Source organism: Arachis hypogaea, chromosome 4 (assembly GCF_003086295.3).
Source record: "Arachis hypogaea cultivar Tifrunner chromosome 4, arahy.Tifrunner.gnm2.J5K5, whole genome shotgun sequence".
NCBI classification, from domain to species: Eukaryota; Viridiplantae; Streptophyta; class Magnoliopsida; order Fabales; family Fabaceae; genus Arachis; species Arachis hypogaea.
The window spans coordinates 7,355,592-7,375,988 of NC_092039.1; the positions used below are offsets into that span (position 1 = coordinate 7,355,592).

The 20,397-nt window shown below is 27.9% G+C and overlaps 1 protein-coding gene across 2 annotated transcripts; it reads left to right on the forward strand.

Annotated features, from left to right (window-relative positions):
• The first annotated feature begins 14,394 nt into the window (after positions 1–14,394).
• LOC112796087 (protein PHR1-LIKE 2) lies at positions 14,395–18,329 on the forward strand. Of its 2 annotated transcripts, none has more exons than XM_025838365.3 (7): positions 14,395–14,512; positions 14,690–14,928; positions 16,717–16,793; positions 16,893–16,947; positions 17,153–17,228; positions 17,311–17,380; positions 17,565–18,329. In XM_025838365.3, the coding sequence occupies exons 2-7, from the start codon at positions 14,730–14,732 to the stop codon at positions 18,033–18,035; spliced, it is 948 nt and encodes a 315-aa protein (XP_025694150.1). In that variant the 5' UTR covers positions 14,395–14,512; positions 14,690–14,729; the 3' UTR covers positions 18,036–18,329. The 2 variants fall into 2 exon arrangements, with proteins under 2 accessions (XP_025694150.1, XP_029153586.1); XM_029297753.2 differs by having other exon boundaries at positions 14,499–14,600.
• Positions 18,330–20,397: the final 2,068 nt, after the last annotated feature.

The window sequence follows — 20,397 nt, forward strand, 5'->3', positions numbered from 1 at the left end:
ACGTATGTATTTTTTAAAAAAATTTAATTATAAATATAAATGATACGTGGCATACCAGTATTAATGACCTCATATATCAATTAATCATCTTGTAACATTAACCTACTATATCATTATGTCACGTAACACTTAACATGATATATCATTATCTAACGGACAGAATAACTAATTTAACTTATATCTTATTTTTTAAAAATTAATATAACTAAAAAATTATTTAAAGACTAATTTAAAAAATAAATAATTTTTCAAGACAAACTTAACTATTATCCGTCTTTTTTAACTATAATATTTTGTACCCTTTAGTTTACGATATAGTAATAGTTACCTCAATTAATTTAGGGACATTGCCCTTAATTACCTCCTTCAAAATCTAACACTGTTAGCTCTGTTAATAACGGCTAATTATCACAAGATTTTTTTTCTTTAAACACAAAAACATAATTTTCTTGGGGTGAAAACAAATTTTCATTAATCAATCTTTTTGTACAAAAATTAATGTTAAAATACTAACAACACAACAGATATTTTAAGCCCAAAAACAATTAAGCCCACGCTTACAAACTATAAAAAGGCTGCCCCTAAGAAATATTTGAAGGACAAAAAGGCACTCATATTTGTAATTTGTTCCCAAAACCCCTTTCCCTGCCCTCGGTCCCCTGGAAAAAGATTAAAGATAATTTTATTTTAGAATTGATTGAATACCAACCTTACTCCTGATAAATTTTTTTTTAAGGATTACGAGATTTTTGAATAAAAAAGTATCTTTTTTAGTTTTGATATTTAATTATTTTATTAATGATCTTTTTTCAAATATTATGTAATACATTAATTATTAATATATTTTTTATTTAATTTTTATAAATAAAATAATTTAAAAATTATTAATATTTTTAGTTTTACAAAATAAATTTAGCTAATGTATATAAAAAATAATAAAAAATAAAAATAAAAATTAAACCGGCTTTAATAATTATCATTAAAAGACAACAAAATTTTTAACAAAAAAGATTTTGTTAATCCTAGTTAATTTTTAATGGATAAATCAACAATTTAACGTACTATGTAGGTTTATTCCATTAATACGAAGAAAAAATATTGATAGAAGGATTAATCAGTTTCATAAAAATAAAAATCAAGAACAAAAAATTATATTTTTTGTTAAAAATTTCGTTGTCTTTTGAAATAATTATCAGGAACATTTAGAGTTTTTTTCTTTAAAATTTAATTTTGATACACTATCATTTATTCTTTTAAATGATTATTTATATAGTTAATATAAAAAATAATTTTTTTACATGACATTCTGTAATTTAATATATATATATATATATATATATAATTATTTTTATACTGATAATATATTAAAATTAAATTTTTTTATTTTACTTGTTAATTGCGATGGCACTAAGCTAATTAAGCTACAACATGCAAATAAAATCATACTCTAGTGGTTATGATCTTTGTTTTTCAATAGATGTACCCAAATTTAAAATTGGGCTAAAACTAATAGTGGATGACAATTGAAAACCCTCATATTGGAACTTGGAAGGTGTGTGTTTTGTGATGTTGTAATATACCGGGGTGACAATAGATAAGGTATGGTAGAGTAGAATTTGAATTCAATCCTAATTTTATTTGTAAGTTGAGATTTTTAAGATTTTTATATAAATTTAATTTTATTCTATTTGTGGGTTGACAATATCTCAATCTTAATTTTACTTATTTTTAAGTCGTGGGTATCCGATCTTACCTGTGGATTACAAAAAAGATACAACATTATTATATAAGTCGATGATAATTTAAAATAGAACTGATTTTGATGTAAAAAAATATTAAATTATGAATTAATGATCTTCTTTTAATGGCGAATGATCTTTTGTATTTAGTGAGAAGTCTTTGGTTTAACATCCATTTGAAACATAATTTTATATATAAGACTCCTACACATCCATGTAACCATGTAATTAAGTTGGCCAAAACCAAAAAACAAATAACGTGCTTCTAATCTCATTAAATAAACGTGACTTTCACGTGCCCCGTACAAATGAAACGACTCTTCATTCGCGCTTCGTTATGAAAAAACGTTCTTTCTTCTACAACACACACGAAACCGCTCCGTCTCTTCAAATCTCTCTCAAAATCACTCGAACTTCAGTCACATTTTTTGCGAAAACTACTATTCCAGCAGAATCGGGAGAAGATTTGGCAAGGAACAACAAAAAAAAGAACGAAAACAGCAATAGAGATTGGTCCCTCCTCCTCCTCATTCTTCTCCTTCTTTTTCGCGTCCTTCTTCTTCACATGTTTTCTCTTTATCTTCATTCTTTTGTTGTTATTGCCGCTGCATGTTTTTTTTTGTCTTTTTCTCTTTTTTTCCCTTGTGAAGAAGCAGTAGAAAGTGAGGAGGAAGAGTTTTAAATTGTGCAGAACAGAAATGAACCGAAATGGTCAACTTCACTGAACCGAACACCATTCATGTGCTGAATAAAACGTCATAATCATTTAATCATCAAAGAAAAATATACTATGATAGTAAATTCACTGCCCTCTCCAACCCTTATTGTAAATTCACATATGGAGATTTAGATAGTTAATAGTATATACTATGATTGACTGTTTGTAATTAACAATATTTTATTTAACTTGTTTAAAAAGCAAAAAATGCTTACTTCAAATGTATATATGTGAATATTAATCTAAATGTTAATGTTAATATTTATATTTGATTTAAGATGGATTATTCATCTGAGATGTTAATTTATATATCTGTTAGAACTGTCTGGCTACTGTTTTATTCCAGGTTCTCAGTGGTTGCAATCACTGTATTTACCAATACATTACGAACTCCAAAAGAACACAGTGAACCTTAATTAATACACTGGCGAACCAAAAGTTGGAAACACACTGAACTCCTAAACCCTAAACCATAAACCCTAAACTCTAAACCCTAAACCTGAACCACTAAACCTTAAACTCTAAATCCTAAACCTGAACCACTAAACCCTAAACCTTAAACCCTAAATACTGAACCCATAACTCTGAACACTGAACCTTGAAACCATAAACCCTAAATCCCTAAAATAAACCCTAAACCCCTAAAACCTTAACCCTAAACCCTAAACCCTAAACCCCTAAACCCTGAACCCTGAATCCTAAACTCTAAACACTATATTTGTCTAATTATTTTTAGACTCCTTTTTGCATACTGAACCGAACACATGCACATAGTAAATCAACTCTTTAGTAATTACCGAACCGAAAAGTTACTCACAGTTACATATTATCAATTCAATTCAATTCAATTCAGATATAGATCACCTCAGTCCATTCAATTTACTTCAAATAAAATTAGCAATTTTATTCCATTGAATTCGATTCAAAATTCAATAATCCAAACCTCATCAAATTGATGTGTTTCGGAATAATTATCCAAATCGTACTCATTCAACTTATTTAAAGTTGATTCATTCATTGTTTCAATTCAGAAGTGCAGATCGAAGAAGAAAACGAAGAAGAAGATGAACGACGAAACTAATTATGTTGAAGTCAATCCAGATCCATAATGCAGAGAAGAAAAATGTGAATAGAGGAGAACAACGAATTTAATTAGGTTGAAGAAGAAGAAGGAGAATAGGAAGAAGAAGACAAAGAAAAAGAACAAAAAGAAGAACAAGAAGAAGAACGCGAAAAAGGTTTGTGTTATATGGAAAGGTTTACGTTGAGAAAGGTTTACGTTGAGAAAGGTTGATCACGCAAAATAAGGATTACGTTTATACGTTATATGAGGTGCGTGTAAAACAAACGAGTGTGTGGTGGGAGAAAACGCGTGGAGTGAAAGGTACTTAGATACCATCCATGTAATTTTTACATGGATGTAGAGCTTTTTCGTTTTATATAAGTATATAACATATACATATATAAGATGCGGGTTGATCGAATAGGGTTAAGCTTCAACCCACATTCTACCTGATTTGCATGAGAACCCTACCCGCGTCCTACCTTACCCGCTACAGATCGAGTTGGCAACCCTACTCAATCGAATGGAGTCGGATTGAGTACCCGCAAATAAGATATATGTTGCCATCCCTAATAATATACGAGATTAGTAGTTGTCCAATCTACCCTCCTAACAATAATTAATTTTCACAAAATATCTTTCTATTATGTGGGGTATATTTACCTTTTCTTTATGGTTTACTCATTTAAAATAATTGTCGTTTTGATATTTTTATATATTAAAAAATAATTAATATTCAAATTTATTTCTAAAAGAAAGCGTATTTTTTAAATTGGTTTTTCAAAAAAAAAATTTAGTCATATTAATCCTAAAAGATTGTAAGTTAAGATTGGTTTTTCTGTTCAGTAAATAATGATATGTCACATTAAATAACACGTGGCATAATGATATGATAAGTTAATGTCACCTGTCAAAAAATGATTGGTTGACGTATTTATAATTATAATTAGTAGACCACGCTATTTTTCAAAGACGAATTTGGTATATCAACCCATTGAAAATTAATGTATTTAGATGCAAAATATATCTAGAGAGTTAATTTTTTATTGTATAAAAATAATAATCAAAACAATATTTATTTTAGAGTAATTATCTAAATCAGTCTTTGGAGATTTTAAAAGCAAATATTTTAGCCTCAATAAAAATTAATCACAAATCAATTTTCAGAATTTTTCTCCATCAGATATAACAATCTCCGGTCTATTTTGCGATTGACTTACTAACGAAAAATGTTGAGTTGGCACATAAACATACACACGTATCAGTTAAGTGTCTACGTATGCGAGTAAGACAAAACACTCCCCGGCTTATAATCACAAACGGCGTTGTATGATTAGTTATCATAATGGAGGTCTCGTTCTTCATTGTTAAAGCTGCTCATGAAATCCTAGTTCTTCATTTGCAGGAATCAAAACGTTCAGGTTCAGTTCTAATAACGCCAACCAAGGGAAATTCGTATTTTTCAAAATAAACCACAATCAACAAAACCAAAACCAACAAACACAAATAAACCACGGTTTTTTTTTTTTTACAGCTACTGAACATGCTATATCCTTCTAATTGCTTTAAAACCCATACACATATAACAACTTGCAAGTCACAAGTTACGACTGTTACTATACCCTAACCATCCAGCAAAATAAATTGATTAATCAAGTAATGTAACCTATTATAAACCCATTTAGCTTAGCGAAAATAAGGTACTAACTTGCTAATTGCACGAAAGTTCAATAAAAATCTTATAGTGTTATCGTTGCATCAATCTCGATATTTCAAGCAACTTGAAGATAACGACAGTAAATAACAGGCGTCACGATGATGAACGGAGTCCTAACGTTGATGGTGACAAGGTGATGTAGAAGATGAGATGGAAGATGAGGTTGCAGTAATATAGAGTTTCTATATAAAAACAAGAGTGAATGATAGGGTTTGATATCTTTTTCAGACTTGGTTTCGTTGATATTGAGGAAAACCAAGAGGTATTTTCTAACGAAACGTTTTATATCCTTCACCATACGACATTGTTTGGTGATTACAGGTCAGTGATTGTTTTGTCCTACTCACACATATAAAGACTTGACTATTACGTATATAAATTTACGTGCTAACTCAATATTTTTTGTTAGTAAGTCATGCCAAAATATGAATTAAAAACTAGGTTAAATTACACAGTTGGTCCCTATACTTTTAGTGAAATTGCAAATTGGTCCCTACACTTTAAAAGTTTGTAATTTGGTCCCTAAAGAGAATTAAAATTTGCAATTTAGTCCCCGCCATTCAAAAAATTTTGATTTAACAGAATATTCTCATAATATTCTCTATTTTGAACATGTGAGCTGCACATGTTTGACAGCAGTGACCAATTTACAATTTTAGTGAAAGTATGGGGACCAACCGTGTAATTTAACCATTTGAAGTGACCAAAAACTTCCTAGGCTATCTGAACCTACCCCGTCCCTCCCCAACTTTCTCACTCTCACTTTCTCACTTTCTAAAACGACATCCCAACCCCATCGCTCTCTATCTCTCACCTCGGTTCACCGTCGCTATGCCAAATCCACCGCATTTGTGCTCACAAGTCAGGTCTCGCCTCCTTCCTCCATCTCGCCTCTCTCATACGACAACTTTTTCTTCTCTTCCAATCCTAATGACTTGCATCATCTACCCCTTTATCTTACGTAAAAGGACCATAAAAAGAACACAAATGTGCCACGCCAGTTCAAGTGCCACTTGAACACCAAGGCGTGCCCAGTTCAAGTGTCCAGGGAAGAGGAGCAAGAAGAGAAGGCCTGGGCGTGCCACTTGGGTTCGAAGGCGTGGCACGCCAGGCTAACCATTGTGTCAAGAAGACCCTGGGCGTGCCACTTGGGTTCGAAGGCGTGGCACGCCAGGCTAACCATTGTGTAAAGAAGACCCTGGGCGTGCCACTTGGATTCGAAGGCGTGGCACGCCAGGGATGTCAATACAAGGGGCGTGCCACTTAAGAAGCTGGGCGTTCCCCTTATTCTTATCTTCCACACTCTTTATAGCTTTATTTACATTTTGCTATTCCCTATCCCCATTTACAATTCAGTCATTTACATTTCTGTTCTTTACATTCTTACTATTTACTTTTCTACACTTTATATCTTTCTTTTACTTTTGAGTCATTTACAATTCTGCAATTTAATTTACAGCACTCAATATTCTCCACTTTGGTTAGCTTAACTAATTAACTCATTAACCAAAACTGCTCAATCTCTCAATCTCTGTGGATACGATCCCACTCCACTGTGGGTTATTACTTGACGATATTTGGTGCGCTTGCCAAAGAATGGATTCATTACATATGTGGGTAGTGATTCTGGTACATCAAATCCCAATACTGAACACCGAGAAATGGAAGAGAACAATTCCAATCCCAAGCATGCTCAAAGCGAACAATTCAATGTCTAAGAAAAATCAGCAACAAATCAACATAGAAATAGCAACTCAATTTATTAGTTGATCCGGCGCGGTGACGGAGGCGAGAGGCACGACGATGGTGAGTCGAGGTGAGAGACAGAGAGCGTTGGGATTGGAGTGCCATTTTGGAAAGTGAGAAAGTGAGAGTGAGAGAGTTGGGGAGGGGCAGGATGGATTTAGATAGCCTAAAAAATTTTTGGTAATTTTCAAATGGTTAAATTACACAGTTTGTCTTCATACTTTCACTAAAATTGTAAATTGGTCTCTATTATTACATGTGCAGCTCACATGTTCAAAATAGAGAATATTCTGAGAATATTCTGTTAAATCAAACATTTTTTGAACGGTGGGGACTAAATTGCAAATTTTAATTCTCTTTAGGGACTCAATTACAAACTTTTAAAGCGTAGGGACTAATTTGCAATTTCACTAAAAGTATAGGGATCAACTATGTAATTTAACCTAAAAACTATTATGTCTAATAAAAAAATATAAAAAATTGATTTGTGTATTATTTTTTAAAAAAACTAAAATATTTATTTTTAAAATTCTTAAAAATCGATTTGAAAATTTACTCTTTATTTTAAAATTGAGTATATGATTGGATCAAACCCACCAATTTCACACGAAAAAAAAAAGTGATTATTAGTTGATTGATACATCACCAGCTTCCATCCTTCTAAAACTCTAATTATGGTACATTCATGAAAAGAATGACAAGTATACCATTCATTTTTCTTTCTTTATTATACTTTTTAAGAAAAGAAACATTTTTTAAGTTTTATCTTCAACTCATTTTTTAATGTTGTCGAACTAAATTTTTGAATTCTTTGATAAAGTTTGAAAATATTAAAGAATTTAATATCAAAACACATTCCAATTAATCGATTTTTTTTCTTTTTTCTTCCTTGCTCAAGTCCAAAATCTTTAATTCCCTAAAAATACCTTATTTATATCCCCATAAAATTGTTCACATTATATAGAATTACATAAATCATATTATATTTTGTACAGTTATGACTCTTGACATTTGCATAAGTAGTATGCTGATTGAAATAGAAATTAAAGTTTATAAATATGGTTCCAATGTTTTCCATATGAAATTTAGTACCAACTTATTATCTAATTAGTATAATCCAACTGCTTTGGATATTTTAATCATTATATTCCAACTGTGATTCTGTTAATAAATTATAATTCAAATGATATAATTTTTTCATACTCAACTAAAAGGTTATGGATTTAAATTTCTCTATTTTTTTAAAAAAAATCATTATTAGTGAACTGGACATCAAATTAATAGACTATTATTTTTTACAAAAATATTATTTATACATCAAAACTAGCCACTAATATATTTATGTATAAATATATATGTGATTTAATTTATTTTTAATATGTATTTATTTTTTAACATATATTTTATATAAATAACTTATTTAATGATTAATTTTAATGTACACATAATATAATTCTATTTTTTTTATGTGAACGGCCAACTTGTATGTCTTATTTATCCGTTAATTAAATATTGGATTACGATAAAGACAAGCAAAGAATATATATAATACTGCAAGTTTTATTTCGGACACTATTATTGTTGTAACATTAATAATGCATTACAATTTTGAATGTTTGGAGTAACTTATCATGAGAAAAGTTTTTCTTTTCCCCTCAAAAACTAACGGTTGATTTTGATTATGTAATATAATTTTAAATCACTGTAATAATATTTACTCCCTTAAATATTATAGCTATAAAATAGTAATTTTTATAAATTTATGGTTGTATATATATGCTTTCATAAAAAATCATCAAATGATATTCTTATCTTTAGATAATTTGTTTGTGAGACTAAGATAAATCTATGGCAAATTTTCATCAACCCTTTATTTATTTATTTTTTATAAACTTTGTTATTTAAGTCTAAGCAAAAGGGTCCAGAAAGTAAGGTACAGTCATAGACATTAAAAAAGAAAAACCAATAATAATAAAAGACACAATTTGATAAAGTAATCACGGGAGCAAAATCAATCATCATAGTAAGTTGACCATCCAAAAGGCATAATTTTCCATCATTTTCCCAGTTCTTTTTTATCAAATAATTGCTGCTGCAAACTGAAGCATGATTAATCCATTCATTGCCATTTTCCAACAAAAAGCTTAAAGCTGATGATTATTTATACAATATACATATACATATCAATGCTAAATTTAGCACACAATATTGATCTTTAATTCCTTATAATACTTTCATATTTATAAATGATATTTTATTGAAATATTCATTTTTTTAGTCCAAAATTAAGGCATTATATACTCAAACATTTGTAGAATATTTGCAATTATATAAGCCAAGGAACTCGAATTTAAAAATTGGAGCATCAATTTACATATATTTTTTTATTAAAGATAGAGAAATTCAAACTCACAATTTTTTAGATAAGTATTAAAAAATTATGTAATTTGAGTTATAAAAAATTAATTTAAAACTAATTATTTATAGATCACGCTTTACTATCATATTATTACATATATATTAAAAATTAATTAAAAACTAATTATTTATATAAAATATATATTAGAAATATATAATATAATACTTATTTATACAGAAATACATATTTAATAACTGAATTTTAATAGACAAATAATGTTTTTTGCCCTCTAATTTCATCCTTGTGGAAACAGTCCATATCCACTGACTCCAATTTGCTTTTCTGTTTGCTGGATTACACCCTAAAGAAAAGGACCACTGACAATGACATTGGACTCAAAACAGAAACAAAATAGAAAGTGAGATGAAAGAGGCTGAGACAATCAATACTATACGAATGTTCATAGACATGGACAAAACGGAAACCCAAAAATTTAATTTAATTTTTGCCTATTAATAAAGTAAAATAATTATTACCAAAAAAAAATAATAATAACCAAATTGGATTAATATAATGGTTAGTTCATTAATTTGATCCGCTTAAATAAATGTCGAGAGTTTGAATTTCGTGTTATGCATTAGTAATTTATTGACTATTAACAAACTCTTAAATTGAACTTAAATTTGCGACAAATTAATTCTTAACATATTAGATTAGAAAAGATCGTGAGAGATAAAAAAAAGATAATTAATTAAAAAAATGACAATTTGTTTAGAACTACTAACTAATTTTATTATATCAATTTAGTTATATTAGGTTATTATTAGATATTTGCTACATTTATAATATGAATTTTGTTATAAATGTCAAAAACTTTTTTTTTATTTAAAAGATAGGGTATTCATCTTAATTGTCTTCTTTTAGTTTTTTTTTAATTGAATATCATTTTAAAATTTCAAACACTTGTTAATTAGTTTATACATGTTATACCTTTTAATTAAAATAAACTACTAAAATAATATTTGAAAAAATTTATCATTCATAAAAATAATCTTAAAAAAATATAAATAACAAAAAACTTATAAAGATAGTTAAATATGATAATAAAAAAGAGTGAATTATCAATTCGTCCGTTGTCTATTTTTAAGAATGAAAACGTGATCTCTTAAGATAAAAATGATCTATTTCCGTCTCTATCTTTTATTTCTGTGATACAACGCGGTCTCTATGGATGTTTTTCCATTAACCCTGAACAAAAAATGTTAACGTGTCAAGTTTAAAAATGGACAAAAACCTAATTATCTTTAAATTTAAATTAGTTAGAGATTTGTTTGTCCTTTTTTTTAAATAATATCTTTTTTAAATTATTTTTTATTTATTATATTAATATTTTTTTAATAAATTATTGAATATATAGTATAATAAATACAAACTAATTAATAAATTATTCAAATTTAAAAATATCATTTATTATGAAACTAAATAAATAATTCTCAAATATAATTTTTAAATATATAAATAATAAACATTAAAATACGGTTAATATATTAATAATAATAACCCTATAATATACTATTAGTATTATGATCTAGATAATTTTTATAATAAAATAAAAATTAATGAACACTGATATATAATAAATTTTTTTGAATAATAACAAATTTAATTTTTTATCTCTTTAAATTAAATTAATAATTTTATTTGATATCTTTGCACTAAAATACACTATGAGTAGGCTACTAATACTAAATAAAATAAAACATTATATATATATATATATATATATATATATATATATATATATATATATATATATATATATATATTATGGAAATCATTTATAAACTTAACAAACTTAAAATATCAATAATATTATTAATCTATTAGTAATACATATTGTCATAAAGTTACAAATCAATAAAGATTTATCCATATAAAAATAATACAAATTAATTAAAATTTTACTTATATTAAAATTTAATTAAATTACATATATTTTATTCAAAATATACGTAAAATTTTAATTAATTTTGAGTAAAATATATGTAAATTTAATTGAATTTTAATATATATAAAATTTTAATTAATCTACATTATTCTTATATTGATAAATCTTTATTGATATGTAACTTTATGACAATATATGTATTATTAATAGATTAATAATATTATTGATACTTTGAGTTTGTTGAGTTTATAAATGGTCTCTATGATATATATATAATATATATATTATGTTTTATTTCATTTAGTATTAGTAGTTTATTTATAGTGTAGTTTAGTGCAAAGATATCAAATAAAATTATTAATTTAATTTTAAGAGATAAAAAATCAAATTTATTATTACTCAAAATTCTTTTACTATATATCAAATAACGAGTTCATTAATTTCTACTTTATTGTAAAAATTATCTAAATCGTAAAATTAATAGTATATTATGGAATTATTATTTTTATTAATGTATTAATCGTATTTTAATGTTTATTATTTATATATTTAAAAATTATATTTAAAAATTATTTATTTAGTTTTATAATAAATAATATTTTTAAATTTGAATAATTTATTAAAAAGATATTAACGTAATGAATAAAAAGTAATTTAAAAAAGATATTATTTAATGAATAAAGCCAAATAAATTCTAACCAATTTAAATTTAAAAATAATTAGGTCTTTTTTATTTTTTAACTTGACATGTTATTTTTTGTTTAGAAATAATAAAAATATTTACAAATACTGTATTGTATCACAAAAATAGAAAATATGAATTGAAATAAATTGTTTTTACTTAAAAAGTTATATTATCATTCTAAAAAATAGACAAAAGATTAAATTAGTCAATCAAATGATTTTGTGTCATTTTGTTTTTGTTGACGACAAATGCTAAATTAGCTAGCACATTAAAGGTTCACAACCACCCTAACTCGCATGGGTTGCCAATTGGTATTTGTCACTTTAATTGAGATGGCATACCAGCTTTGAAATTGGCAATCCATTGGAGGATAGATAAGTGAGAGGGTTGCACATTCCATTGGCGGTGGTGGCTGGGAGTTTGGGGTGATAACTGGTTGAAAATTTAGGTGTACTTATTTTCTTGTAAAATTAATAATAATTTAATTTTTTATTAAATTATTTAATAATTTTTAAATATCAACTTTATAAAAAAAATTGCATGTAAATTTCTAATTTCATTAAACATTTTTAATCAACAAAAACATGATCACTTAACGGATAATCATTTTTATCAAATTTAACTATTTTTAGAGAGTTTTTGTTGTTCGTGCTTTTAGAAAATATTTTTGTCAACAATAAAATTTTTTAAATATTATTTTAGTAGCTTAATTTTTAATTATTTATTATAAATTATTGGTAAGACTATAAATATGGAGAGAGAAAATATTAAATGATCAATAAAAAATATTTATGCCTTTTTTTTTTCAAATTTAGGAAAATTTATAAATGTTCAAACAAAAAAAGATTTAGCTACATAATAAGCAATTTAAAAGTATTTATTAAGGTAAAGTATATTTTTTGTCTCAAATATTTATAATATTTTTTAAAATATTTCAAATGTTTAATTTTATTCAATTTTGTTCTTAAAATTTTTTATTCATTCAATTTTGTTTATAATATTTTCAATTTATGTTAAAACGATCCTTTAAATTTTTTAATTTTGTCTCTAAAAGTTTACATAGAATTAATATTCAGAGTAATTTCAACACAAATAAAAAGTATTAAAGAAAAAATTGAATAAAACTAAATATTTAAGATATTTAAAATAAATCGCAAACATAAATGATAAAAAATATATTTTATCTTATTTATTAAAATTGACGAGGTGATCATTATGGAAAAAAATATTACATGATTAATAAATAAATATTTTTACTTTTTCTATTGAATTGTATAAATTAATAAATATTCAACGAAATTTAATATTTGTCTTAGTAATTAGTAAATGTTCAACAAAAGAAGGATTTAGCTAGAATCATAAGCAATCTAAAAGAATTTATTAAACTGGCTAATGGTCTTATTATGGAGAAAGAAAATATTATATGATTAATAAATAAATATTTTTACTTTTTTCTTTTTAAATTGTATAAATTCATAAATTTTCAACAAAATTCAATGTTTGTTTAGTAATTAGTCAAGTATAACTTAAAAAAAAGATGAAATATTAATCTAATTTATTTAACATAATAACCACTTTAAAATATTAGTTCAAATAAAATTTAACCAGTATCAGTTGAAATCAAATTATTAAAATAATTATAAATTTAAGAAAAAAGTTAAAAAATTAATAAAATTTATTATTTTTAATTAGTATTTTTAATTATTAATATAAATATTTTAATTTAATAATCAAATAATATATTTTCAATTTATATTTTTAAATATTAACTTTTAATTATTGATTGAAAATAATAAATTTTGTTGATGATATATTTAATAGTAGGAGTGTATATGGTCTGACTAAGTCTGGACCCGAACACTTTAAAAACTAATTTGGTGTAATTTTACGGAGTCGGATAAGGGTCTTAAAAATGGACTCGGTTATTATTTATGTCTGAGTTTGGGTTAAGACGAATCTGATTTCACCCGGTCTATATGCATCCTAAAGAGATTAAAAAATATATATGTTTTAAATTAATTATAATATTATGTTATATTAATTATAGACTTATTGTTTTGTTTTTAATCATATTTATTGAATTAGAAAATAGACAAAAAAATATGAAATTAAAATTAAAATTTATAAACAAATTAAAATTCAAATAAAAATATTGATTTTTAACAACAAATATATTTTTTATTATAAATAAATGTATCATAATTTTTTAAAATAAAATTTATTAAAATTCAGATAGTACTAATTTAAATCTAGTTTTAATGCGATCTGAAAATAATAAAATTTTATCGAATCTAAGATCGAGTAAAAATTTTAAAAATAAATTCAGTCGTTATTTAAAATCCTATGTGAATCAAAATAACTCTAATTTCACCGGAACTATGTACACCCTATTTAATAGTAATGAAACTTTAGTTCATTTAAAAAGGTTTTTTTGGTTAGTCTTTTTAAGTTTGGTTTTGTTGTTTGTATAATAAAAAGGGCAGAAAGGGACAAGATCCCCGAAAGGCGTGCCAGTGTGCCAGCGTCAGTTTCAGAAGGTACGGTGTTTTTCTCTCCAGTTTCATTGTCATCCTCTCTCTCTCTCTCTCTAAAAAGCTTCAACCTTTACCCTTTTCACTCAAATGGGTACCTAGCTCTACCCTCCCTTCATTTGGATCTACTCCTCAATCTCTCACTTTCTCTCTTTCTCTCTCTCTCTCTCTTCGTTCTTTCAGGTTTTCACCATTGAAGAAGAAGAAGGGAGGTATCATCATCATGTATCCGAGGCTGATACACCCACATGAAGCAGGGCTTGTTGGACAAGAAGATGTTCAAGTTGGTGGCGCCTCCAATCTCACACACAAGGGAGACCCATGTCTTGTTCTCACTGCTGATCCAAAACCAAGACTTCGTTGGACTCAGGACCTCCATGAACGCTTTGTTGATGCTGTCACTCAGCTCGGAGGTGCTAGTAGTAAGTCAAAGTTTCAACCTTTTTCCCTTCATTCACTTCAATCTTCTTTTTATTTATTTATTTTGAAATTCTTTTTTTTTCTTGTTATAGCACATATGCAATTTTTTGTTTTCTGTTTTCTTCTCATGGAAGAAGAATATGGCTGAGAATTTGTATTGGCTCCTTTGGATATTATTATTATGCTTTCTGATTTTTGTTTGAACTTTTGAAATGAAATCATGATCCCACTTTCTAGTTGGGGGGCAAGTAAAAATGAAGGGGATTTTTCTTTTTTGCTTTCGAGTCAATTACTTATGTATAGTTAATTAATTAGAAATTTTAATTCTTTTCTGGCTTTAATCTATCTACTTGTTGATTCTTATTGTTTTTTCTTATCAAGCATAACTGTTCATCCCTGAAATGCATGTGCTTTTGGAGAAGGTGGAATTTTTTGGGAGAGATTAGGTGGAGAATTCTTTTATGAGCAGAAAACTTACCCCACCCACATTTTAATTAGAGATGTTGAATATTGCAGTTAAATTAAGATCCTTTATGTTTGAAAGGGGTTTATTTATAAGCGGGTTTTGAGTTTGATCATAAAGTATAGAACTTTTGCAGAAAGGTTTGCACTTTATAGAGTCCACATTTGACCTCATGTCCACGTTCCATTGGTTTGCTGAAATTGACTCGGAAGGTTTATGCTCTTTTTTCTTTTTTTGGCTGAATCTGCGGCAATGGAGTGGAATCAGTAGTTGTACATTGACATAGACACAACTGGGGTGATGAAGTTGCCATGTTGATATCCTCCAATGAGAAAAGATTGCAAATTCACTTTTATTCGGCCAACTACTATTTTGCTTTCCCTTTAAATTTCCATTTTCCTCTCTGCAATAACAACTTAAATGCTTAATCCTTGTTCATTCACTATTTTGTTGGCCAATTGTTGGGTAAAAAAAAGGTTGGTTTCCTTGCAAAACCGATAGCGTAATTATGTTTTGAGTGGTTAATATGTTGCCATTTGTAGGGTTCTCCATCAATTCGATAATGTTTCGATACAGTATCATTATTCATAATCTTTTCCAATGAACTAGCCAGAATTGAGTGTATAATGTTACTACAACATTGTGGGGTTACTATTCCTTTTTTTTTTCCTGCTTAATTATGAATTGTAACAAGGAGTGACTGCTTTAGCCTCAGATCAAAATGGTTGTAGGCCTCTAAGGAATACATTTAGCCAAGTGCTTCATTGTTGCAGCTTGAGGGCCACAGTAGTAGCCAGTAGGCTATCAATAGACGCTATAGCGGCCATAGTGGCTACTATTCTTGAATAAGCCACTTAATGCATGTTGAAAAAGAACTTGAGGTTCTAGAATTGATTCCCCTCCCACAACTGATTTTACCCATGTTTGGTATTTCTCCACTAGAATCAGTTCTTGCCTTAGAATTGATTTTGAGAGAAGTGAACTTCTTTTAATGTATGTTAGAATCACTTATGAATTGCCAAATATGAATTACTTTACATTAAGATCAATTCTATCAAATGGTAACAGATGAATGATTGAGTGGTTTACTGCTGTAATAACAAAGCAAGATACTTTGCATGAATTCACCAAGTTTGGAAAGTTCAAAAGTATTTTGATGCAAATAAATTTAGCTTTCTATGTTTCCTATGTCATATCAGTAACCTATCTCCTCGATATAAAAACTAGTTTAACTTCGTCCTAACTAGTAACAATTAGAATTTTAATGTGTATTGTAATCAATATCATCAATATCATTGTTTGACTAGGTTCTGGCTATTATCTGCAGAAGCTACGCCAAAAGCAATCATGCGGACCATGAATGTCAAGGGTTTGACTCTATTTCATTTGAAGAGTCATCTTCAGGTCTTGCTACATATTTATATATATCTTTCCTCATTATAATCTACCCAATTTTAGTCTTTGTGATGAAAACGAAAAGAATATGTCTATTCTGTCTTGCAGAAATATAGACTTGGTAAGCAATCAGGGAAAGATATGGGTGAGGGATGCAAAGATGGTATGGTTGTCATTCCCACTTATGTTTCCACCATCCAAACTTTTCATGCTCAGCATTTATTATAACTGTGTGGTGTGTTGAGGAAAAAAAGCTTTAACTATAATCACCAGATGAAAGTTTGGCGGGAATTTCTAATTTGTGATTACGCCTAAATAGTCCTGTTTTATTCTTGGTTTAATTGATTTTTGTTGAAATTTTATGAAAGGATTGTCGGGTTCATACTTAGAAAGTCCTGGTACTGACAACTCTTCTCCAAAGTTGCCAACTTCCGATACCAATGAGTAAGCATCTTTTTGCATTCTTAAGAGCACAAATGGAGTCTTAATAATCAACAATTGAAGGAAAAATTAATCTTTTGCATAGGGGTTTTGAAATCAAGGAAGCCTTAAGAGCACAAATGGAAGTGCAAAGTAAACTACATTTGCAAGTAGAGGTAAATATCTTTTTCTTAGTGCGCAAGTTGTGCTTATTGCTTGTCTTCATGAAGTTTTTTAGATTTAGATTGAATTTGCATACTGTATAATTGGAGTTAGATGTTGATATAATAGATGAGGAAATTCTTTTGAAACTACTTTGTAGATAAATGCTTACCAATTTTCAAAATTATTCTAATGAAGGCAGAGAAGCATTTGCAAATTCGCCAAGACGCAGAGCAAAGATACATGGTCATGCTTGAAAGAGCTTGTAAGATGCTAGCGGATCAATTCATTGGCGCTACCGTCATAGACACGGACAACCAAAAGTTTCAAGGAGTCGCGAGCAAGACCCCAAGAGGTCCCATGGTTGATCCTCTTGGTTTTTTCTCCATGCCATCTACTGAAGTGGCGGGAGTCAATGTCCCGGAAGAGGAACTACCTCATAGCCTCCCGCCACAGAGGGCTGACTGTTCGACTGAAAGTTGTCTAACCTCACATGAGACTACCGGGGGGTTGATTTTAGAAGGATCACCCGGTGAGGGGAAAAGGAGGCTGCTAGGCATGGACTCTATGGCAGCACCTTTGATCTGGACTGAAGCTAAGATGAGAACTCAAGCCATCAATGTAGCCCAAGGTAACCCTCATGGAATAACTAGGTACGCCGGCATGTAGGGATGGAAGGTCAAGTTGATGGTTCCCGGTTCATCCTGCGATAATCCAAAGATAGCTTTGCAGGCCTTCATTCCTTTCTCTAGGATAGGTATTTGAACTCTGACCTGTTCTTTTCTAATTAATGGGAACAGATGTGGAATCACCTTATTCCATTTTGTAAATTCAAACTTCCCTATGGCTTTAAGCATTGTGAAAAGCTAGCATTGACTGTACAATTATTTCGAACATGCCAATTTCGCACGGATAATGTGGAAAAGTGAAGTTGTAGAAATCAGCTCAGGTACTTTTCTTTAAGCAGTTATCTTGAATCATTGTTAAGTCCTTGTTCTTAGGTTATGTTTTTTCACCTTGTTTGATGCTTTACTAAATTTGGTGACTTTTGGCCTTTAGCACCAACTTGTGATGTAAATAGCACTATTTGAGGCCATAGTTCATCACACCAAAGATGTGACATTTGCCATTTTTGTTGATTCCCCACCATTGATTGGGTGTGAATGACACAAGTAGTTAGTTGGAGGATCATGACATCAATGGATGGAGAAGAGAGAGTTGGTTGGTGTTGAAAGCCAGCTATACTCAAATCATGGTTTGTTATTTTATGCTTATGAAATTCATTAGAAAACAAATTTTATGCTAAGTGCTGAGTATAACATAGTTGGATATGTGTCCAAGGTGGTGGAATTATTATTCAAGTGGGGACCATTTACATGCTAATATGATTAGTAATTTAGTATTAAGACTATGGACAAAGAAATACATACACACACACATATATATTTATATATGGTACACATGGAGGCCTATTGTTAATTTGGGATTTGCCTAAGCCTTAATTGGCTTTGGACTTTGGTAGTTGATAGCATCAATGGCTTGCAACCTTATTATCAATGATTCCTCTATATTAATCTTTTCTTAATGCCACCATCTTGGTTCTTATATAGTGGAATCAATTTTTTCTTTGGCTACAATGATTCCTCTACAATGAATATTTGTGTCAATATTTGTGTATCTAAACAGAGTTGGAGTGGTGAGAGGAATTTAGATAGTTTGTATGAAGTTTTAAATTTGAACTTTATTTAACCAGTGTAAATTGGGGAGTGGTTAGTTTATTCATACATCTAAACATCTCAACGCGAATACCATAAAAAAAGTTTGAACTTCATTTCATCAATGTAAAAGATAATAAATAAAGTTTTAAAGTCCTTGGGAAAATAAGAGATTGATATTGGATAGTATATTGACAGGTTTTTATTTAAATTATTCAAATACTTTATTTATTGAAATATGAAACGTGTAAAATATTTACGTTTTTATACTGTCATTACACATCTCAGGTCCTGTTCTGAGGGAACACTGAGGTGGAATGAACAAAAGATGATTGGGATATTTATAATGGATTTTAATGTTTAATTTAGCAAAGGTTTTAAGTAGGTTTAAGTTAATTGATATTATTCTATTGGTATGGTTAATTAGTTATTTATATTGGATTGAATTACATGAATTCGAATTATATTCATTTAAATTTTAAATTTTAAATTTTAATTTATTTAAATAAAATTGAATGAAATAGAAAAATAAAAATTAAACACAACCAGAATATTATATCAATGTATCAAATTCTTAGTTGGTTTTATACATTTTTGACGCATTTAAAATTTAAAATTGTTAATTTTTAAATTTAAAAGACTTTAAATCGTTAATTTTTTTACACATTTCGAGTGTACAGTAGTTGATCTCAATGTTTATTTGGCTTCTGTCTTTTATATTCGAATGTTATAATGACAATGTAAAAAATGTATATACACTCAGTAATATGCATATTGATTAAAAAAAAAATCCAATTTTAATAACCCTAATTTATCACATACATAAAAGGACTATGTATACTATATTCTCAAATTAAATAAATGAAACAATATGAGACAATTCTATAATACATACCCTCATGTACAAAATTTAGCACCTGTAGTGTAGAGAATTAGAAGATTGGTCATTCGTGGGGTGGAATATCATAGTGATAGAAAGAATAAAGAGAACTATTTGAAGGGAAAATCAATAGAAATTTGCTAAATAGTGGAGAAAATGTTGATTTACAACAAATAAACACCCTTATATAAGGTAGTAATTAATTATTACACTAATTAATTATAATTATAATGTAATTATTCTCTCATTTTTCAACTAACAAAATAATCTCTGATGTAATCAATACGATTTCACTAACAAAATTCAAAATCAGTTAGTTTATTTATTTATTTTATATTTGTGGTGTTAACTTTTTACATAATTATCAAATTACATGTTTTTTTTATGATTATTAACATGGTTGATAAAAAATAGTTATTTTTACTAATATAATAAT

Bases quoted from the DNA above. Each gene is read 5' to 3' on its own strand.
- LOC112796087 (XM_025838365.3), top strand. From the start codon at position 14,730: ATGTATCCGAGGCTGATACACCCACATGAAGCAGGGCTTGTTGGACAA. The intron at 17,229-17,310 runs GTAAGCATCTTT...TCTTTTGCATAG, and splicing joins CCAACTTCCGATACCAATGA to GGGTTTTGAAATCAAGGAAG. The intron at 17,381-17,564 runs GTAAATATCTTT...ATTCTAATGAAG, and splicing joins AACTACATTTGCAAGTAGAG to GCAGAGAAGCATTTGCAAAT.